Source organism: Phoxinus phoxinus (assembly GCF_949152265.1).
Source record: "Phoxinus phoxinus genome assembly, chromosome: 3".
Lineage (NCBI taxonomy): Eukaryota > Metazoa > Chordata > Actinopteri > Cypriniformes > Leuciscidae > Phoxinus > Phoxinus phoxinus.
In genome coordinates, this window is record NC_136878.1 from 15,515,846 (window position 1) to 15,531,761 (window position 15,916).

The 15,916-nt window shown below is 37.8% G+C and overlaps 2 protein-coding genes across 32 annotated transcripts in view; one reads left to right on the forward strand and one right to left on the reverse strand.

Annotated features, from left to right (window-relative positions):
- Positions 1-340: 340 nt before the first annotated feature.
- naaladl1 (N-acetylated alpha-linked acidic dipeptidase like 1) lies at positions 341-6,976 on the forward strand. The gene is made up of 19 exons (XM_079605674.1): positions 341-650; positions 775-947; positions 1,137-1,258; positions 2,319-2,438; positions 2,565-2,754; positions 2,838-2,931; positions 3,022-3,126; positions 3,245-3,330; positions 3,547-3,666; positions 3,888-3,973; positions 4,070-4,133; positions 4,223-4,290; positions 4,368-4,456; positions 4,561-4,654; positions 4,737-4,818; positions 4,958-5,131; positions 5,279-5,366; positions 6,243-6,335; positions 6,483-6,976. The coding sequence occupies exons 1-19, from the start codon at positions 451-453 to the stop codon at positions 6,658-6,660; spliced, it is 2,226 nt and encodes a 741-aa protein (XP_079461800.1). The 5' UTR covers positions 341-450; the 3' UTR covers positions 6,661-6,976.
- A 1,561-nt stretch (positions 6,977-8,537) lies between these two features.
- The window catches only part of arvcfb (ARVCF delta catenin family member b), a 229,897-nt gene continuing 222,518 nt past the window's right edge, over positions 8,538-15,916 (reverse strand). For 8 of the 31 annotated variants that reach the window (XM_079605631.1, XM_079605630.1, XM_079605623.1 and 5 more), the window contains 7 exons: positions 15,180-15,291; positions 14,489-14,576; positions 14,327-14,359; positions 13,098-13,151; positions 12,389-12,501; positions 10,545-10,657; positions 9,657-9,817 (listed from right to left, as the gene is read on the reverse strand). In XM_079605631.1, coding sequence (XP_079461757.1) covers positions 10,556-10,657; positions 12,389-12,501; positions 13,098-13,151; positions 14,327-14,359; positions 14,489-14,576; positions 15,180-15,291 — 502 coding nt within the window. In that variant the 3' untranslated portion in view covers positions 9,657-9,817; positions 10,545-10,555. Of the gene's footprint in view, positions 9,818-10,544; positions 10,658-12,388; positions 12,502-13,097; positions 13,152-14,326; positions 14,360-14,488; positions 14,577-15,179; positions 15,292-15,916 lie in introns of all 31 variants that reach the window. The other 23 variants (XM_079605644.1, XM_079605624.1, XM_079605626.1 and 20 more) reach the window with 9 other exon arrangements.

A 15,916-nucleotide genomic window follows, 5' to 3' on the forward strand; every position in this document is an offset into this window, starting at 1 on the left:
AGTCCTAGGACAGCAGAATGGGACCTTGAGCACCACAAAGTTCTTAGTTTTTACATTTATTTTAGTAATGGTGGAATATATATATACATACGTGTACATACGTGTGTGGTGGTGGTCATAAAGTGTCAATGCTTATAAACTCAGTGTGCATATATAGATGCAAACATAGTACAATTTTTTACAGTTGTGCCAGGAGATAAAGTCCAACATGACATTTATAAAAAAAAAAAAAAAAAAAAATGAATGAGTAAACTTTATGGTTCAGTTAAATCCCTCTTATCAGGAATAGGGATTTTGAAATGGCAGTTAGAAGGACAAAACAATTTCATCCATATGATCTTGTTATTTCACACCCACCATCTCACCACTCTCGTCACAGGCTTTATTAGAGGAGGGTAGAGCCGGTTGACCATGCAGAAGGTGCATTTAGGGCTCTGACATACAGACATCATGCTTATTAAGAAGGTGTTGTTGGGTCTCCTTGCAGGAGCAGTGGTTTTTACTATAGGGATTCTGCTGGGACACTTCGCCATTGACAAGGGCAGTTCGGTGCCAGAGTGGATCCGGGATGCATCTCGTGATGTGGATGAAAGTATCATTGAGAAATTCCTTGCAGAACTGGACACCAACGAAATTAAAGAAAACCTCAGGTGAAGCATTTATTCTGAAGCACACTAAAACAATTGAACGGACAAGCTTTATAGACATGAATCTGTATAGAGTTGTTTGTTTCAGCTGATTTTAAGAATTTACTTTTGTGTTGTTTCTCCAAAGGGAGCTGACTAAGGTTCCCCACATGGCCACCACCCCTGGAGATGAAGCAACCGTAGAGTTTATGCTGAAGAGATGGAACGACCCCAAAACAGGCTTGGACAATGCATGGAGAGAGGACTACAAGGTGTATCTGTCATTCCCTGACAAAACAAACCCCAACAAAGTCTCTGTTGGTAAGACCGCATATAGAATATCTATTCAAAGCACAACATTTTTAGTTCTGAATTTATTTCAGAACACCTTTTAGTTTGAGACATTTTTCTGATTTGCTTTCAACACAATGAGTGAGATCAAAATCATATTTTATCCAAAAATGTTTAACGATGTATAGGAAACTTAAGAACAAACTCTGTTTCTCTTAGTTGATCCAGAAAACACAGTCCTGTTTACAGCAAGAGAGAGAGAGAAGGCATACACACCTGACCAGGACGACCCAGAGGTGGTCCAGCCGTACGCAGCATATTCCCCTGCAGGAAATGTCAAGGTGTGCAGCCTTCACCACCTTAACAGTCCATGAACGCTTACATATTATTCTTTAAATAAATATATGTAGTTTACTGACATTATCCATCCATTTGATTAGTAAAGCAGTAGAATACCGTTCAAAAATTTGGGGTCAGTAAGATCTTTTTTTTAAAGAAATGTAATACTTTGTTTAGCAAGGACACATGGAATTGATCACAAGTGACAGTAAAGACATTCATAACGTCAAATAAATGCTGTTCTTTTGATCTCTCTATTTCAAGAAAAACTTTGTTACGGTTTCCTCAAAAATATTAAAGAGTTTCAACATTGATGATAATAAGAAATGCTTCTTGAGCAGCATATCAGCATATTAGAATGATTTCTGAAGGATCATGTGACACTGAAGACTGGAGTAATGGCATCACAGGAATAAATTACATTTTAAACTGTAATAATATTTCACAATATTTTTTTTTTGATCATATAAATGCAGCCTTGGTAAGAAAAAGAGACTTCTTTCAAAAACATTACAAATCTTGCAGACTCCACAATTTTGAAAGGCAGCGTACTTTTAATAAATGTATAATAATTATATTACTTTTTTATTTTCAATTAATAATGACTTTTCATTGTCTCTGATCAGTTTTTTCCATTTTGTTTTATTTTTTAAAATGCCTCCTCTGATGGAGCTGTTATCATGAAATAAAGCCGATTATCTTATGACATAATGACACAGCCATAACTCTTGACACAGACATATCTGAGCAAGAGAAGACAACAAATGTCTTTATTGCACTTGATTGTTTTAGAAAAAAACCCGTAATGACCTTTGTGGCTATCGCACAGTACAAGTCACTGTGGTAAAGTCATACTGATAGCTATTTATTGATCTTTTTCTTTCACTGTTCCACTATATTGACTATTTAAACAAGAGTTTATTGTAAGCATATCTTGCTGTCACTAACTTTATCAAAAGCGTATATGATTGTGCAATTGTAGATATTATGGAGGTGAAATTTATGTCTGAAGAAAATTGTGATATGGTCCAATATATTGACTCATCTGTCTTTTATATGCAGGGAAAGCTTGTCTATGCAAACCAAGGTAAAATGAGTGACTACGAGCTGTTAAACAGAACACTGGATCTGAGGGGAACCATCGCCATCACCAGATACGGAGGAGAAGGGCGATCGAAAAAAGTGAGAAAACACTAGTTACATCTCTCAAAGACATCAGAAAAGGAAAATGCAGTATTAGGTATCAGTTTAGAAGACTGTTAGTAGTTTCATCACCTTGAATGCATACAACTTACTCTAATATAACAGGCTATAAATGCAGCCAAGTTCGGCATTGTTGGGGTGCTGGTCTATACCGACCCATATGACATTAATGATGGCCTGGTGTCAGAAAGTGAAACCTACCCTCACTCCTGGTATCTGCCACCCTCTGGCGTCGAGCGAGGCTCATACAACATTGACTTTGGAGACTTGTTAACACCTTACTTAGCTGCAAAAGGTAACCAGTGATTTTTTTTACACGAAAACACGTATTACGTACGATACATAAACAACAACATATGCAATTGATTTCATTTGTAGATGATACATACAGAAGACCAAAAGAAGACATAACAGGTATTCCACCAATTCCAGCACAGCCAATAGGGTTTGAGGATGCTGAAAGATTGATCTGGTAAGCATAACTGTTTAAATATACTTTTTATTTGTTTAGTAACTTACTTTTTATGTTTCCTTCTAATTCTGACTGAATTATCTGTGACAGTGAGCTTGATGGGGACGATGCCCCTATTGAATGGCAAGGCTCACTTAAATGCACATACAAACTTGGTGGGCCAGGGTTCAAACCCACGTCTCTCTTAAACAACAGGTAAATGTTTGTGCATGTTTGTGTCCAATATATACAGTATCTTCCAATGCTTGAACAAGTATGCTGGAAGGATAGAATGTAGGATAGAATGAAAATTATGTTTTGTTTTGTCTGTCAGCAATGTACACATGGACATTTATAACACTGAGAGGCTGGAAAATTCAGCGAACGTCATGGGAATAATCAGAGGCAGTGTGGAGCCAGGTAAGTTATATTTGTAATAGTGTTAAAAAGCACAAAATACCTGTTGTTCAAATATACACAGTCCCTAGAAATGATTTGGACGCCCAAGTCACACTTAAAATGTCTGAAATCTTTCTTGACACTGAAGACTGGAGTAATGATACTGAAAATTTCAGCTTTGCCATCACAGGAATAAATTGCATCTGCAAACTGTATTTTTGTGTGCGTGTTGTTCAGACAGGTATGTGATCTATGGGAACCACAGGGACAGCTGGGTGCACGGGGCCATCGACCCCAGCAGCGGCACAGCAGTGATGCTGGAGATCACCAGAGTCCTGGGGAAGATGCTGAAGGAAGGTGAGGCCTAATGACATCCAGACAACAACTGCATTTGATATCAAATGTGGCTAGGGCTGGTTGTAGTGACCCAAATGAAGTACTTTGCTATGAGACAAGGTGGTCTAGGTATAATGAAAGCAACAGGAAGTTGCAATACAGAGGAAAAATATGAGTATGATTTATCAAATATTAGTGTTACAAGCAAAGAAAATCAAACCGTAATTCCCTATACCCGAAAGGGAGATGGCGACCTCGGCGGTCCATTATCTTTGGCAGTTGGGGAGCTGAAGAATTTGGTCTGATTGGATCTGCAGAATACACAGAGGTTTGTTAATAAAGACATTAGTAGCATTACTAAAAACTGGAATTAGAGCATGAAAGATTTGACCGTTTTGGTGTTGAAAGCATTGTCCATCCTCAGGAGTACTTCAGTAAGCTGAGTGAACGCACTGTGGCGTACATCAACGTGGACATCTCAGTGTTTGGTACGAGTTGATGTTTTTTCTCTTTCAATACTTTCAATATTAATTCCATCCCGTGTTCCGCTTGCTGAAATGCTTGATGTCCACCACAGCGAATGCCACTCTCAGAGCTTCTGCTTCTCCAGCTGCACAGAGTGTGCTTTTTACAGCCTCCAAACAGGTGAGGAACAAGCCTTGTATCCCTGAAGAGTGACCTCCGTGTCTTTCATAAGACTTTTATGAGTCATGTGCTTTCAGGTGAATGCACCTGGAACAACCACATCAGTCTACGAGAACTGGATAAAATATTTCAACAGAACCAGTCCAAATTATGGGGTTATACCAAAGTATGCTCTTATTATTCCACAATACTACCTCATGGTTCGCAAGGGGATTATAGCACCATGACTGGTAAAGTAATAATTCTCAATATTGTCAATAGTATTTGCAGCGTGGGCTTCTTGACAGGAGCAGGAAGTGATTACGCTGCTTTTATGCACTACCTTGGAGTAACTTCTATGGACATTTCCTATTATTATGACCGGGTAAGTGGTCAGCGCTAAGGCAATCACTTGGCATTAAAAAAAGTTGAGTAATACTAACAACACATTCTTGATCACTTTGCAGAGTAAAACAAGAGCGCGCATCTACCCAGCCTACCACACGGCTTATGACACCTTTGACTATGCATCTACGTTCATTGATCCAGGTGAAATGAATACTAAGACTCTCAAACGAGCCGATATATATTTACTAATTACTATGAACCCTCTTTTAATACTAAAACATATTTATCAGCCTGTACTCGTCTGTTCTATTTTAAGTTCAAATGACTTTCCCTTATGCAGGTTTCACCAGTCACCAGGCAGTAGCCAGGACAGCAGGGAATGTGCTGGTGCGATTGGCTGACAGTCTTCTGTTGCCTTTTAACTGCAGTGACTATGCAGAAAGTCTGGAGCGGTACCTCAGTCAGGCGGTCACAGCCTTTGAGCAAAAACTTGCAGATAAAGGAATCTCTATGGGTGAGCTAACAAGATTCAAACTGCTTTGGATGAGGGAATTGCTTCCTTTTTCCTAATCGTAGCGGAATTTTGTCAACCTAAAAGTTAATACAAGGTGAGAGCGATGGAAGTTATGTAAGTGGCAATGAGAACTTTTTCCCATCCCAGAATCCTTGAAGAAAGCTGTGCAGTTATTCCGAGAGACAGCCACCAAACTGGATAGTTTGATCAGGGATTCAGATCTCGCAAAAGAAACGTAAGTTAACTCTGTTAAGCCTTACAAAGGAAATAATAGTTAATATGGAACCGTTTATTGTAGCTTTAGGCAAAATTTATGTTTAAAACAAGCATATGTTTGCATATGTGTTTTATGTTGAGTAGAACATTTTATAAATCAGGTTTTTATGGCTCATATAGGAGGAGAATATGGAGCTCATACTTAAAAAACAGGCCCAAACTGAGCAAAAGTATACTTACAACATTTTTTCTATAGCTACTGTAAACATCACAGTAATGAGTCTTAGTAAGATGATATTTTTAATGCTGAATTGTATGATCAAAGCTCTGTAGTTTTTGTTATCATATAATCCAATGCAACAGAATGATGCTTGAGAGATGCACAAAATAAACGTTCCTCAAAATCCTGATGAATCATAATTTCATACTCATATTTTTAACATGATTTTCCTAAAAAAAAAAAGCCTGTGCCAATGCCTGGATAAACAAGTAAACCTACTGTAAGTTGCTTCAGTCCAGTATAGTGTTTATCCTGAAATATTACTATAAAAGTTATTCTTTACGTTAACTTTATAAAAATCTGAAAGGATTTCACAGCAAACAGACGTGTACCACAACCTGAAGTTTTTTAAATTATATTAAAAATGCCTTTTTCTTGCTAATAAAATATAATCTATCAACCAACAGAAGGCATGTAATAGATTCACAACAGGTTTTTCAGAATTTTTTTGTTCATGTGGATCATTTAGAAACCTTTTAAATTTGCATATAAAATACGATACAGTAGGCTTTAAAGGGTTAAAATTATGTAAAAATTAAATAAATAATAATAAATCACCTGCTCTGGTGTCAAGGGTACACAACAGCTTAAATATTACTTCTGTCTTCACAACAGGCCTCTGAAAGCTCGCAGAATTAATGACCAGCTCATGCTGCTGGACAGGGCTTTCCTTGACCCGTTAGCGTTCCCAGAACAATATGGTTTCAGGTATGAAGCAGCATTAATAAAACATCTTGCTACTAATGACCAGTCCCTTATGAATAATAATTAGCATTCCACAGACCATCCTTCATTTGTTCACGCTGATGTCACACCTGTTTGCAATCACTTCTACCGCTCTCTGGCATCACACAGGCACGTGATATGGGCGTCGAGGTCATCGAGTGTGCCCACCTTCCCCGGCCTGGCAGATGCGGTGGAGAAGGCTGAGAGCACTGACCTGAAGGAAGACTGGGATCAGGCTCATAAACACTTATCCATCGTCACACAGGCCATCGCAGGAGCCGCACACACACTGGGTGATGTGATTTAATGCACGCTGAACTTCAGACTTTAACATTTCCACAAAGGAAACTTCTTGAGAGAGGGAGAAATATTTTACTGTTTTTTAACCTAGACTAGAAATTCCTAGACTTTTGACTTTGAAATGAATATTTACGCTGTCAGAGGGTGTGTGAAGGGAGTATCAACCTTTAAATCATGTACACAAATGAGTTCCGAACTACCACTCCCAGCAGATTCCTAGTGCACTGAAACAAAAAACTGTTTGTAGTAAATACATAATTCGCCTGAACTGAAAGCTGTAAGTTCTTTGTGTAATAAAGGAATAGTTCACCAACATTTTTTTTAAAAATTATGTCATCATTTACTCACCCACATGCTATCCAGATCTGTATGACTTACTTTCTTCTGTGGAACATGAAAGAACATTAAACAAAACTGTTTTTATCCATACACTGAACGTCTATGGAGTCCAAAACAACAAAATATCCCTTTAAATCAAGAGGAAAAGAAACAAAAGCAGACAGAATGCACTCTTTTCAGGCATGATTTATTGAAAACACACCAAAATGATACTCTACAAACCTGGATTTTTCTTTAACAAGAGCAATTCTCTCTTCTGGGTATTAGTAAAATTAACAATACATTCGGTCACTGTGGCATTGTTCTTGAGTGCTAGGAAAGCATTAACAACTATATAATCAAACCCTTTTATGTCTCTATCTTTTAAAAGTTTATAATACAATGTAATACAAGGCAAAACCCATCACCAGTCTAGACTACATTGAGAACACAGAGTGAGTGAAAGTGGGAGGAGCCAGAGAGAGGAGGGGTGTGTGTGTGTGTGTAAGAGAGAGAGAGAGAGAGAGAGAGAGAGAGAGAGAGAGAGAGAGAGAGAGAGAGAGAGAGAGAGAGAGCAGTCAGGGACCAATAAAACATATAAAACACACTTATCTTTTTCATCTAACATGGAAAAAGGTTAAGGCACATGATAGTTACAAACACATTTGCTACCAAGTTGTACACATACTGAATTTTGATGCTCTGAATTAATGATATCTACAATAGTAGGTTTCTCTTAAATCCATTTCAACATCCGTTTTTCTAGAAATATACAATCTGATGCAAATTCACACTCCGGGAACCTCTCGTACTACATGGTACCAAAATCCTTTGGTTGTATTCTGCAAAAAGGCAGTCAGGAACAGACAGTCAAATATTAATAATGAACCTACACAAGGCTAAAGATCTCGATGTGAATGTACACAACATTTCATCTTCAAAAGTGAAAATTATTACACAGTTATTTTGTTATTAGAAGTCTATGAAAAAATCTTTGCTATAGAGAGTTAAATAGAGTCACATGACAGAAATCAGACGATAAAGCAGACGTGTGTTGCTTGCCTCACATTACATGGAAACAAAATTTGTCATCCTACTTGGTATGTCAGTGTTTGTCCCTTTTTTATGTTTATGAGTAAAATTATATGTATATTACAGGATATCTTTACATTGACAGTTGGAACATTTACAGCATTTGCTTTTTTCTCATCTGAGTGTCCAGATTGTAATATCCAATTTACAAATAAATGAAACTAACTGAATGAAAACAACATTAAAACTTTGTCATGCTTGTTTGTTATACTCAAGAGACACACTTTTTTTATGTAAAAGTATTTAGGCTTGCATAACAGCTAAAATGAAAGGTAGTGTCTATCCCTGATTCCTCTTCTGTAATATTCATTGTCTTTCCTGATGAACGCTTCAATTCTGTCAACCAATCAGATCATTTTGAACATGTTTTCCAATTGAAAAAAAAGAACACTGAAAATAAATGCTTAAAAACAAAGCAAGATGTAAAAAATATAACATAAATAGACAATGAGAATGACTCTACAGCCTTTGATAAACATTTATCTAAAGCAATGATCTTTTTATTATATTATTAATTTGTATACAAACATGGCCATGCTTAATGTACGGAATACTGAATGTGCTCTGAACAAACTGTTATGGATTCACATCTATCAATGTTATAAAGAACATTGTGATCCCACACCCCCCTCTTTTTTTATCTTTGCAACCTAATATACATTTATAAAACAACAAAAATATAAAATGTTTTTAAAATCTACTTTTATGACAACAGGAGCAACTGAATCCCCCTACTATCCCTCATAACACAATCTACATATTAACAAATATATTTCCCCCCATCATTACCGCTTATTAAATAAACCAAAGCAAAAGCTGGTAAGTGCCAGTGTTACCCAGCATGCCTCTGCAGCTGGACATGTCAAGGGGAATACAGGATCAGCACTGAAAGCGCAGCAGCTCTCCTCCCTTCAGCTTCGCTGTGAGCAGATGTCCGTGTTCTCAGTGAGAAGAAACAAACACAGTGATAATATGTCTTTAAAGTTGCTTTATGAAGCCAGCACACAGAAATCGCAAAGCGTGCATTTCAATATAGACCCCCCCCCCCTCCCCCCCTTATTGACACATGGTATGTGTCCCCACACCGCTGTAATGGACAACAACAACAACGAAAAAATAAACGGAGCAATTCCAATTGGGTCCTCACACCATCGGTGCTCGGGCCCTAAAGATCAAACTTTCCTTTTCCTCCTTCACAAGTGTCCTCAACTATTTTAGATAACCCAAACGTTCATTAAAACTCTACAAAATGAAAACAAACAAACAAAAATTTCACAATTCACTGCACTTCTGGGGAAAACAAATCCACAAAACAAACAGTAATCAGGCAGAAACGTACAACAAAAATAATATAGGCAAATTATATTTTTTTGTTTTGACATAAAAATAGTTTCTTTTCTTATTTCCTCTTTGCACTCAATCCAATTCTTTCCAATGCACGTCCGCGTCCACGACAGCACTTCCTGTACACTCAATCCATCCATCATTCCAGCAAATCCTCAGTTCTGGGTACACTACGTCCAGTGGGAATGTACATATGAGAAGTGGTATTTTTTTATTTTTTTTAAACCGTTTTTGTTTTTTTCACTTGTTGAGAAATCTGAAAATACTGGCTGTTGAATGAAAGTTTGCATCTCGCTCTTTTAGGCAAAAGTCTTCAGATGAGTCCACATCAGGGTGAGTTCTGCGGTTAATGGCAGTGGTGACTCGTGAAATCCTTGTGTGGTCAGATGTAGCGCTGTTGCGAGCTAAGCCTGCAGCGGAGAGCCACAGATATCAGATGACATCATCAGACTAAATGAAAATATGTGTTCTATTGAGAAATATTTCTATTATGGTCACAAAACGACTTCCTGATTACATTAGACATGCATATGATAATGTTTGCAAAATGGAAGTGAGCATGTTGATTGAATGATGGATGATTTGTTGAAACTAAGGAAATGTTTTCTCTCAACTTACCAGATCTAACCATGTAGCCAAAGTTACAAAAGCAAATACGATATTATGTTTAAAACAAAACTTTGTCTTTAATTACACTTGTTTTCATGAATGACAAACTAATAAGATCCTCTAGACAAGACTGAATTCTACATGTTTCAAAGGCCAGGATTGAACTGATAATGGTTTTCTGCTAGACAGATATAGTATGGGATTAAGAATGCGTGAATGATGAGTAGATGTTTGCCAAGCATGAGAGTGAAAATAAACAGACGATGGTGAAGCGAACCCAGAGAAGGCAGCACTGCCCACAAGAACATGTATGACAGTGTATTTTGGTCAATGAAGTCCACTTTCCACAGGAAACTAATTTATAGAAAATATTTTTTTAAATATCTGAGCATGCACTTGTCAGCCAATGCACTTCTCTGGGTTAGACAGAGCAAATGATAACATAGGGTGGTTGTTATTTCATAAACAGAACGAGCGAGAACAAAACTACTAATAAAAAAACATCCAAATCAAACACATAAGACCTACCATGCATGCATTTAGACCCAGGAGTCAACAGGCTGAGGTTTAACATCACAAGCATCCACCAGACTGACAGTCGGCCTGTTGCTCCTGATATAGTGTTTCCTATTTGTGTCATTCTGCAGCAGTGAGAGAGGGGTTCAAATCAGCAAAACCAACAGTTTAAACACACAGAGAAAGGAAGAGTTAGTCCTCGCAACAGGGAAGCTCAAGGGGAAAATAAACAGTTAGAAATTATAGAAGAGAAAGGTCATTTAAAGAGAAAGCATGCAGAACAGAATAAAGAACCATTCCATAAAAACAACAAAAATGTGGTCGACGTGATATTTATGTATCAAAAGCATGTTGTGCCAACAAGGACCCCTAGAGGGAGCAACTTCATTGTATTAGTAGGAAAATAACTCTTTTCTGTCTGCCAAATATTCTGACAATGAAAAATAATCTGACGGTCTGACAGAATTCTGACATTCACAGCAACAGAAATCAGAATTTATCATGACATCTATTAAAGCGATTGTAAAGCCTAACAATGAAATACGGCAGGCAGCTGTTGAGATACAAAGCCCAGTCGCAATGCTGAGAGACTACAGATGGTGCATAAATGTAGTCGTCAATAATGCAGTGTGTCCATGAACACGCCGGCTCATCTATGAGCACAGTGTGGCCTCTTTCAAACGCAGACACACAGTAAAGCAAATCACTCTCACGCTGGGCTGTGATAACACTCATAATATGAGATGACTCCATATAAGTGAAGAGGGAGTAAGAGAACTCAATCTACTGTTGCAGAGGCACTTGATATGCAAGTCAACCTCTCTTACAGATGCCAGTCAGAGGGGGAAATAGCAGCACCAGACAGTTTCTTAATCATCTCTACATTAATGACTTCAATATCACAAAGCTGAAGTTGAGTTATCTATTTAAGCACGAAATGGGGCTAACAGCAGACTGTATGAGGGGAAGTCAAGTTTACTATCTCAAATATATGATCCTGATGATCCTGTTCTCTGTTATGATGGGAAAATGTGTGCCTGACCAACACCTGACTAAAGAATCACATGATCAATGTCACACATTTACTTCTTTAATTAGTGACCTAGCTCAAAATATAGTGTTTCAAATGTTAATAAACATGTTTATAATTGTTCAGTTCACAAGCTTAAATTAGATTTTGAATCTCAGGATATCAATGTGGTCTTTTGTACCCCAGCGTGTAAAAAAACTATATTTCAGTCTTTTGTACCGCTGCTGTTTGTAACTACCATCGTACTGGGGGTGTCTTTGCTCACTTTTAGAGTATTCATTTAAATATAGAATTTCTTCATCTAGCTTTCAAGGTCTATTGAGTAAAATCTCATTAATTTGCATTATTGAAATTATTTTTAATGATGAAAACTGATTTACCAGTCTTAATGTTGATTTTTTTTTCTGCATGTTGTTTGCAACTACAATTGTACTGGGGGGTACATGCCCACTTATTATAAGTGACTTTATACAAGGGCTTGTTTTTCATTAGGTCACTTATATACGAGCAGCTGCGGTTTTACAGGAGGAGAAATAGTTACTTTGTAGCACAGTTCCAATGTATGAAAACCATTTTGGCTTGTTTTGGAGAACCAAATTGCTTATTTTCCCTCAGACCATATGCTATGATGCCGTCTAGTTAACTGCTGCACCATGGCTCCGACACCAACTCACTGTTAATATATAATTTCTCTTTCCTATGGAAAATTGCAGTGTTGGTGCCTAAAGCAACTAATGAGACAGAGACGTTATTACCGCACAACCACAGACAGCACTGTCACACAGAGTGCCTTCTCAGATTAAACAGATGTAGAAACATGTCTCACTTCTGACACTTCTGCTCTGACCTTTAACGGCTCCCGCTCCTGCAGATCCGACGAGCCGTCGCTGCTTTTGTACTTGGAGTCTTTGTCTCGCTGGTCAATCGTCGAATAGCCATCTAATGAGAGGGAGAGAAAGCGGAGAAACTCTGTTATCATGATCGGTGTGTCAGCACCCTCAGCATGGCTCTTCAAACAAGCAGCGACAGATCCCTCAACCTTCAGCTGGGAGCGTCCCGTACGTGCTGCGTTCACAGATGTTCTCATGCTCGCAGCTGAGCGCGTGATGTGTGTGTGTATGTGTGCATGAATGCTGTGTGACTTCCTTCCAGCCACTCAAACAGCACCCCATCTTCAGCCTCTGTCCAATTATTGTCAGTCAGGCTTGGAGAGGATGCTGCTTCAGTGGAGAAGATCAGAGAGACGGCACCATAATGAAGAGGTGGTACTCAGTAGCGAACAAGCAATAGAGCTTCTGCTCAAACTTCCATCGGCCCATACACACCAAACACAACAGAACTACAAACATCTTATTAAAAGAGGGGTTTTGCAGACAGCATTGGAATGAAACTCTTCAGGGGAAAAGCAATGCAGTTAGAATTTAATGACTTTTTAAAAACTAATCGCAAATTAAGACGGATTATGGTTTTGTATTCTCACAAAACCACATTAGTCTGTAGGGTTTGTTTTTGAGGGCATGCCGAAATGGTCTTACCTGGACCGAGTTCGTCCATAGGTATCATATCCCCACCGCTACACCCTCTGTTGCCTGCAAAGCATTTTACAGGCTGGATTTTTCACTTTTTAGAAAATTTATTTAAGTATAAAATCTCTCCATATAGTTTTCAAGGCCTATAGAGTAAAATCTCATTCTTTGCATTATTGAGAAACTGATTTAAAAAGGTTTGAATGTGGAAGATAATACTTTAATTACATAATTCTCTGTGAAATACTTCACTACACACAATTCTGAAGTGAGAGCCACCAATCAGACGAGACACAGGAAGTGAGAAGTGACTGCCCACTTCCATAAATCATAGAAATGACAATCAAATCAGTCACTTTACACTCTCCTTGAACTTATATGTATGTATACACTACTGTTAAAACAATTGGGGTCAGTACGATTTCTTTTTGGATAAAATTCCACAAAAATATTAAGCAGCACAACGATAAATGTTTCTTGAGCACCAAATCAGTATATTAAATGATTTCTGAAGTATCATGTGACTGAAGACTGATAAAAAATCAGCTTTGCCACCAGAGGAATTAATGATATATTAAAATAGAAAGGTTATTTTAATTTGTAATAATATTTCATAATATTACTGTTTTTACTGTTTTTGATAAAATAAATGCAGCTTTGGTGGGCCTAAGATACTCTTACTGACCCTAATGTTTTGAATGGTAGTGTATATTTTAGTAATAAACTTCTAAAATATTGTATAATATACTCTTGAATAATGATCTTAAGTTAACAGTTTCATATTTGATTGGTGTTGCTGATTTGATAACATCATTTGTAATGGTTCATGGATGAGTAGTTCGTCTCAGAGCTGGCTGGTTTCAGTTATGGAGAAAATGAATGAGAAAAATCCTTCCAGAACAAAGGCTGCTCTATTCTCCACATTCAGGCAAGCAGGGAATGGTGAGGGACTGATGGATGTGATCAAATGCATCACTGTCATGAGCATCCATGCTAACAGCAGTAATAAAATGAGAAAAAAGCCAAAGCTGTCATGCCAACTCCTCTCTCAATGAGATGTGCCCGGGTGGACGGATGGTGCTCAGTACTTTACCATCATTTTACTTGAGAGTGAATGAATTATGAGCTCCTATACTGAGGCCCATTCATTTGCTGTCTGATCCTCATAAATCATTATGTATCATATGAACTGTTCAAATGACCGATTAAAGCACAAGAGATGCGGCAGCTGCACTCACCAGCTGAGCAGTGGGGGTGAAAGATCAAGCATTCTGCCACATGTTAAAACACAAAAGTAGTAGAGTTTAGAAGATATGCTCGCTCAGGTGCACCTGCACCTCCAGAACTCCCCTGAGCGGCCAGATAGTGTGTAAAGTCTCTGTTTGGGGTCTTACGCTAACCTTGATTCTTCTCCATCAAGGGAAGTGTAGTGTCGTCGTAGCCAGGCTTGCAGCTCTTGGATCCTTTGGGGGTGCCAGTTGCTGTCGGCTGAGAAGGATCAAGAGGACAATGTTTCAGAAATATAGGACTAAAGTAACAAGTAACAAGTAATAAAATATGAAGATATGGGATGCAAAGGATAGCCGTGATAGAACTTTCTGAGTGAATCTCGCAGAAACTGTCAAGAAATGTGATGTTCAACTTCTTTAAGAAAATGATGTTGTGCATTAGGAAAAAAAAATCTATTATTAGATTAAAATTACATTATGAAATAATTTTCCTGGCAATTAGGCACAAAACTAAAGCACATTTTATCTCATTACATTAACAAAAGTACTAATGTGAATTAAAAAATTATCATACAATAAAAAAAAAAGTAGATTTGTAAAATGCAATATATATGAAGTATACATAATGGCACATTAGCAGCAATTTGATTTATATATATATATATATATATATATATATATAAACTCCAAAAAGAAATATATATATATTTTTTTACTCATTTCTTACAGTTTTTTTCTTTAGATTTTGGAGTGAAATGCAAACCGGACATTTATTCAATTGATTTACTCTTCAATACTTTACCATTTGGTATTAGACTAAGTGAGAAATCAGAGTGTTTGTGTGTGGCTTTGCTCCGCATACCTGGAAGTGCGTTTTATTCCAGCCATCCTTGGTCAGGCCATTTCTCAGATCCTTATAGCTCCAAACCGTCTGTAGTACATGGGAAGCAGCTTTGGTCTCCCTTGCTGACTGGCTGCAATGCATAAACATGCAGGGAAAGAGAGCTATGAGGAAGCCAGAGCCCATTGGAATAACTCTCAAATTCAAAGTCATCTACAGTATTCCCCTCCCAGCAACGTGAAGTCACTACGGCACCAATCTTCAACCCCTGTGGCCACAGATTTCTCTATTTTCACTTCATTAGCTTTTCCTGTGATCCTCACTTAATTACCAGGAGCCTCCGACTTCAAAGCCGCATCTCCAGAGTCAGAAAGAGAAGGAGAGAAGCCGTGTAGCCACTCTCCAGTCAAGCATGTACTCTTTAAAAAGTTAATCTCTCACAATCAATATTTAGTTTTGGGTAAAATCACAGTATAAATGATGTGCAGCTTTAAATGAGGTCACATGTGGAAAGGAAGGAGGAGGTTTGTTTAACATATGGCTTACTCTCAGTTCTTGCTGCTTTTGATATCTACACCACTTAATATTCAGTTTTTCACATGCATATATTAAAGATGACATGTGTGGTGATAAAAATAAGGCACTTCAAAGAGCAGCAACTCTTGTTGCTGTTTTTCTCTGCGAGTTGAGGAGGACCCAAACTAATGGAAGATGTTTGCACAGATCAAAAACCTGTTGTTGGTGTACACACAGCACTA

Excerpts from the sequence above, each read along its gene's own strand:
- naaladl1 (XM_079605674.1), top strand. The coding sequence starts at position 451 with ATGCTTATTAAGAAGGTGTTGTTGGGTCTCCTTGCAGGAGCAGTGGTT. Across the intron at positions 1,259-2,318 it reads CCCCTGCAGGAAATGTCAAG|GGAAAGCTTGTCTATGCAAA; the intron begins GTGTGCAGCCTT and ends TTTTATATGCAG. Across the intron at positions 4,134-4,222 it reads CGTGGACATCTCAGTGTTTG|CGAATGCCACTCTCAGAGCT; the intron begins GTACGAGTTGAT and ends TGTCCACCACAG.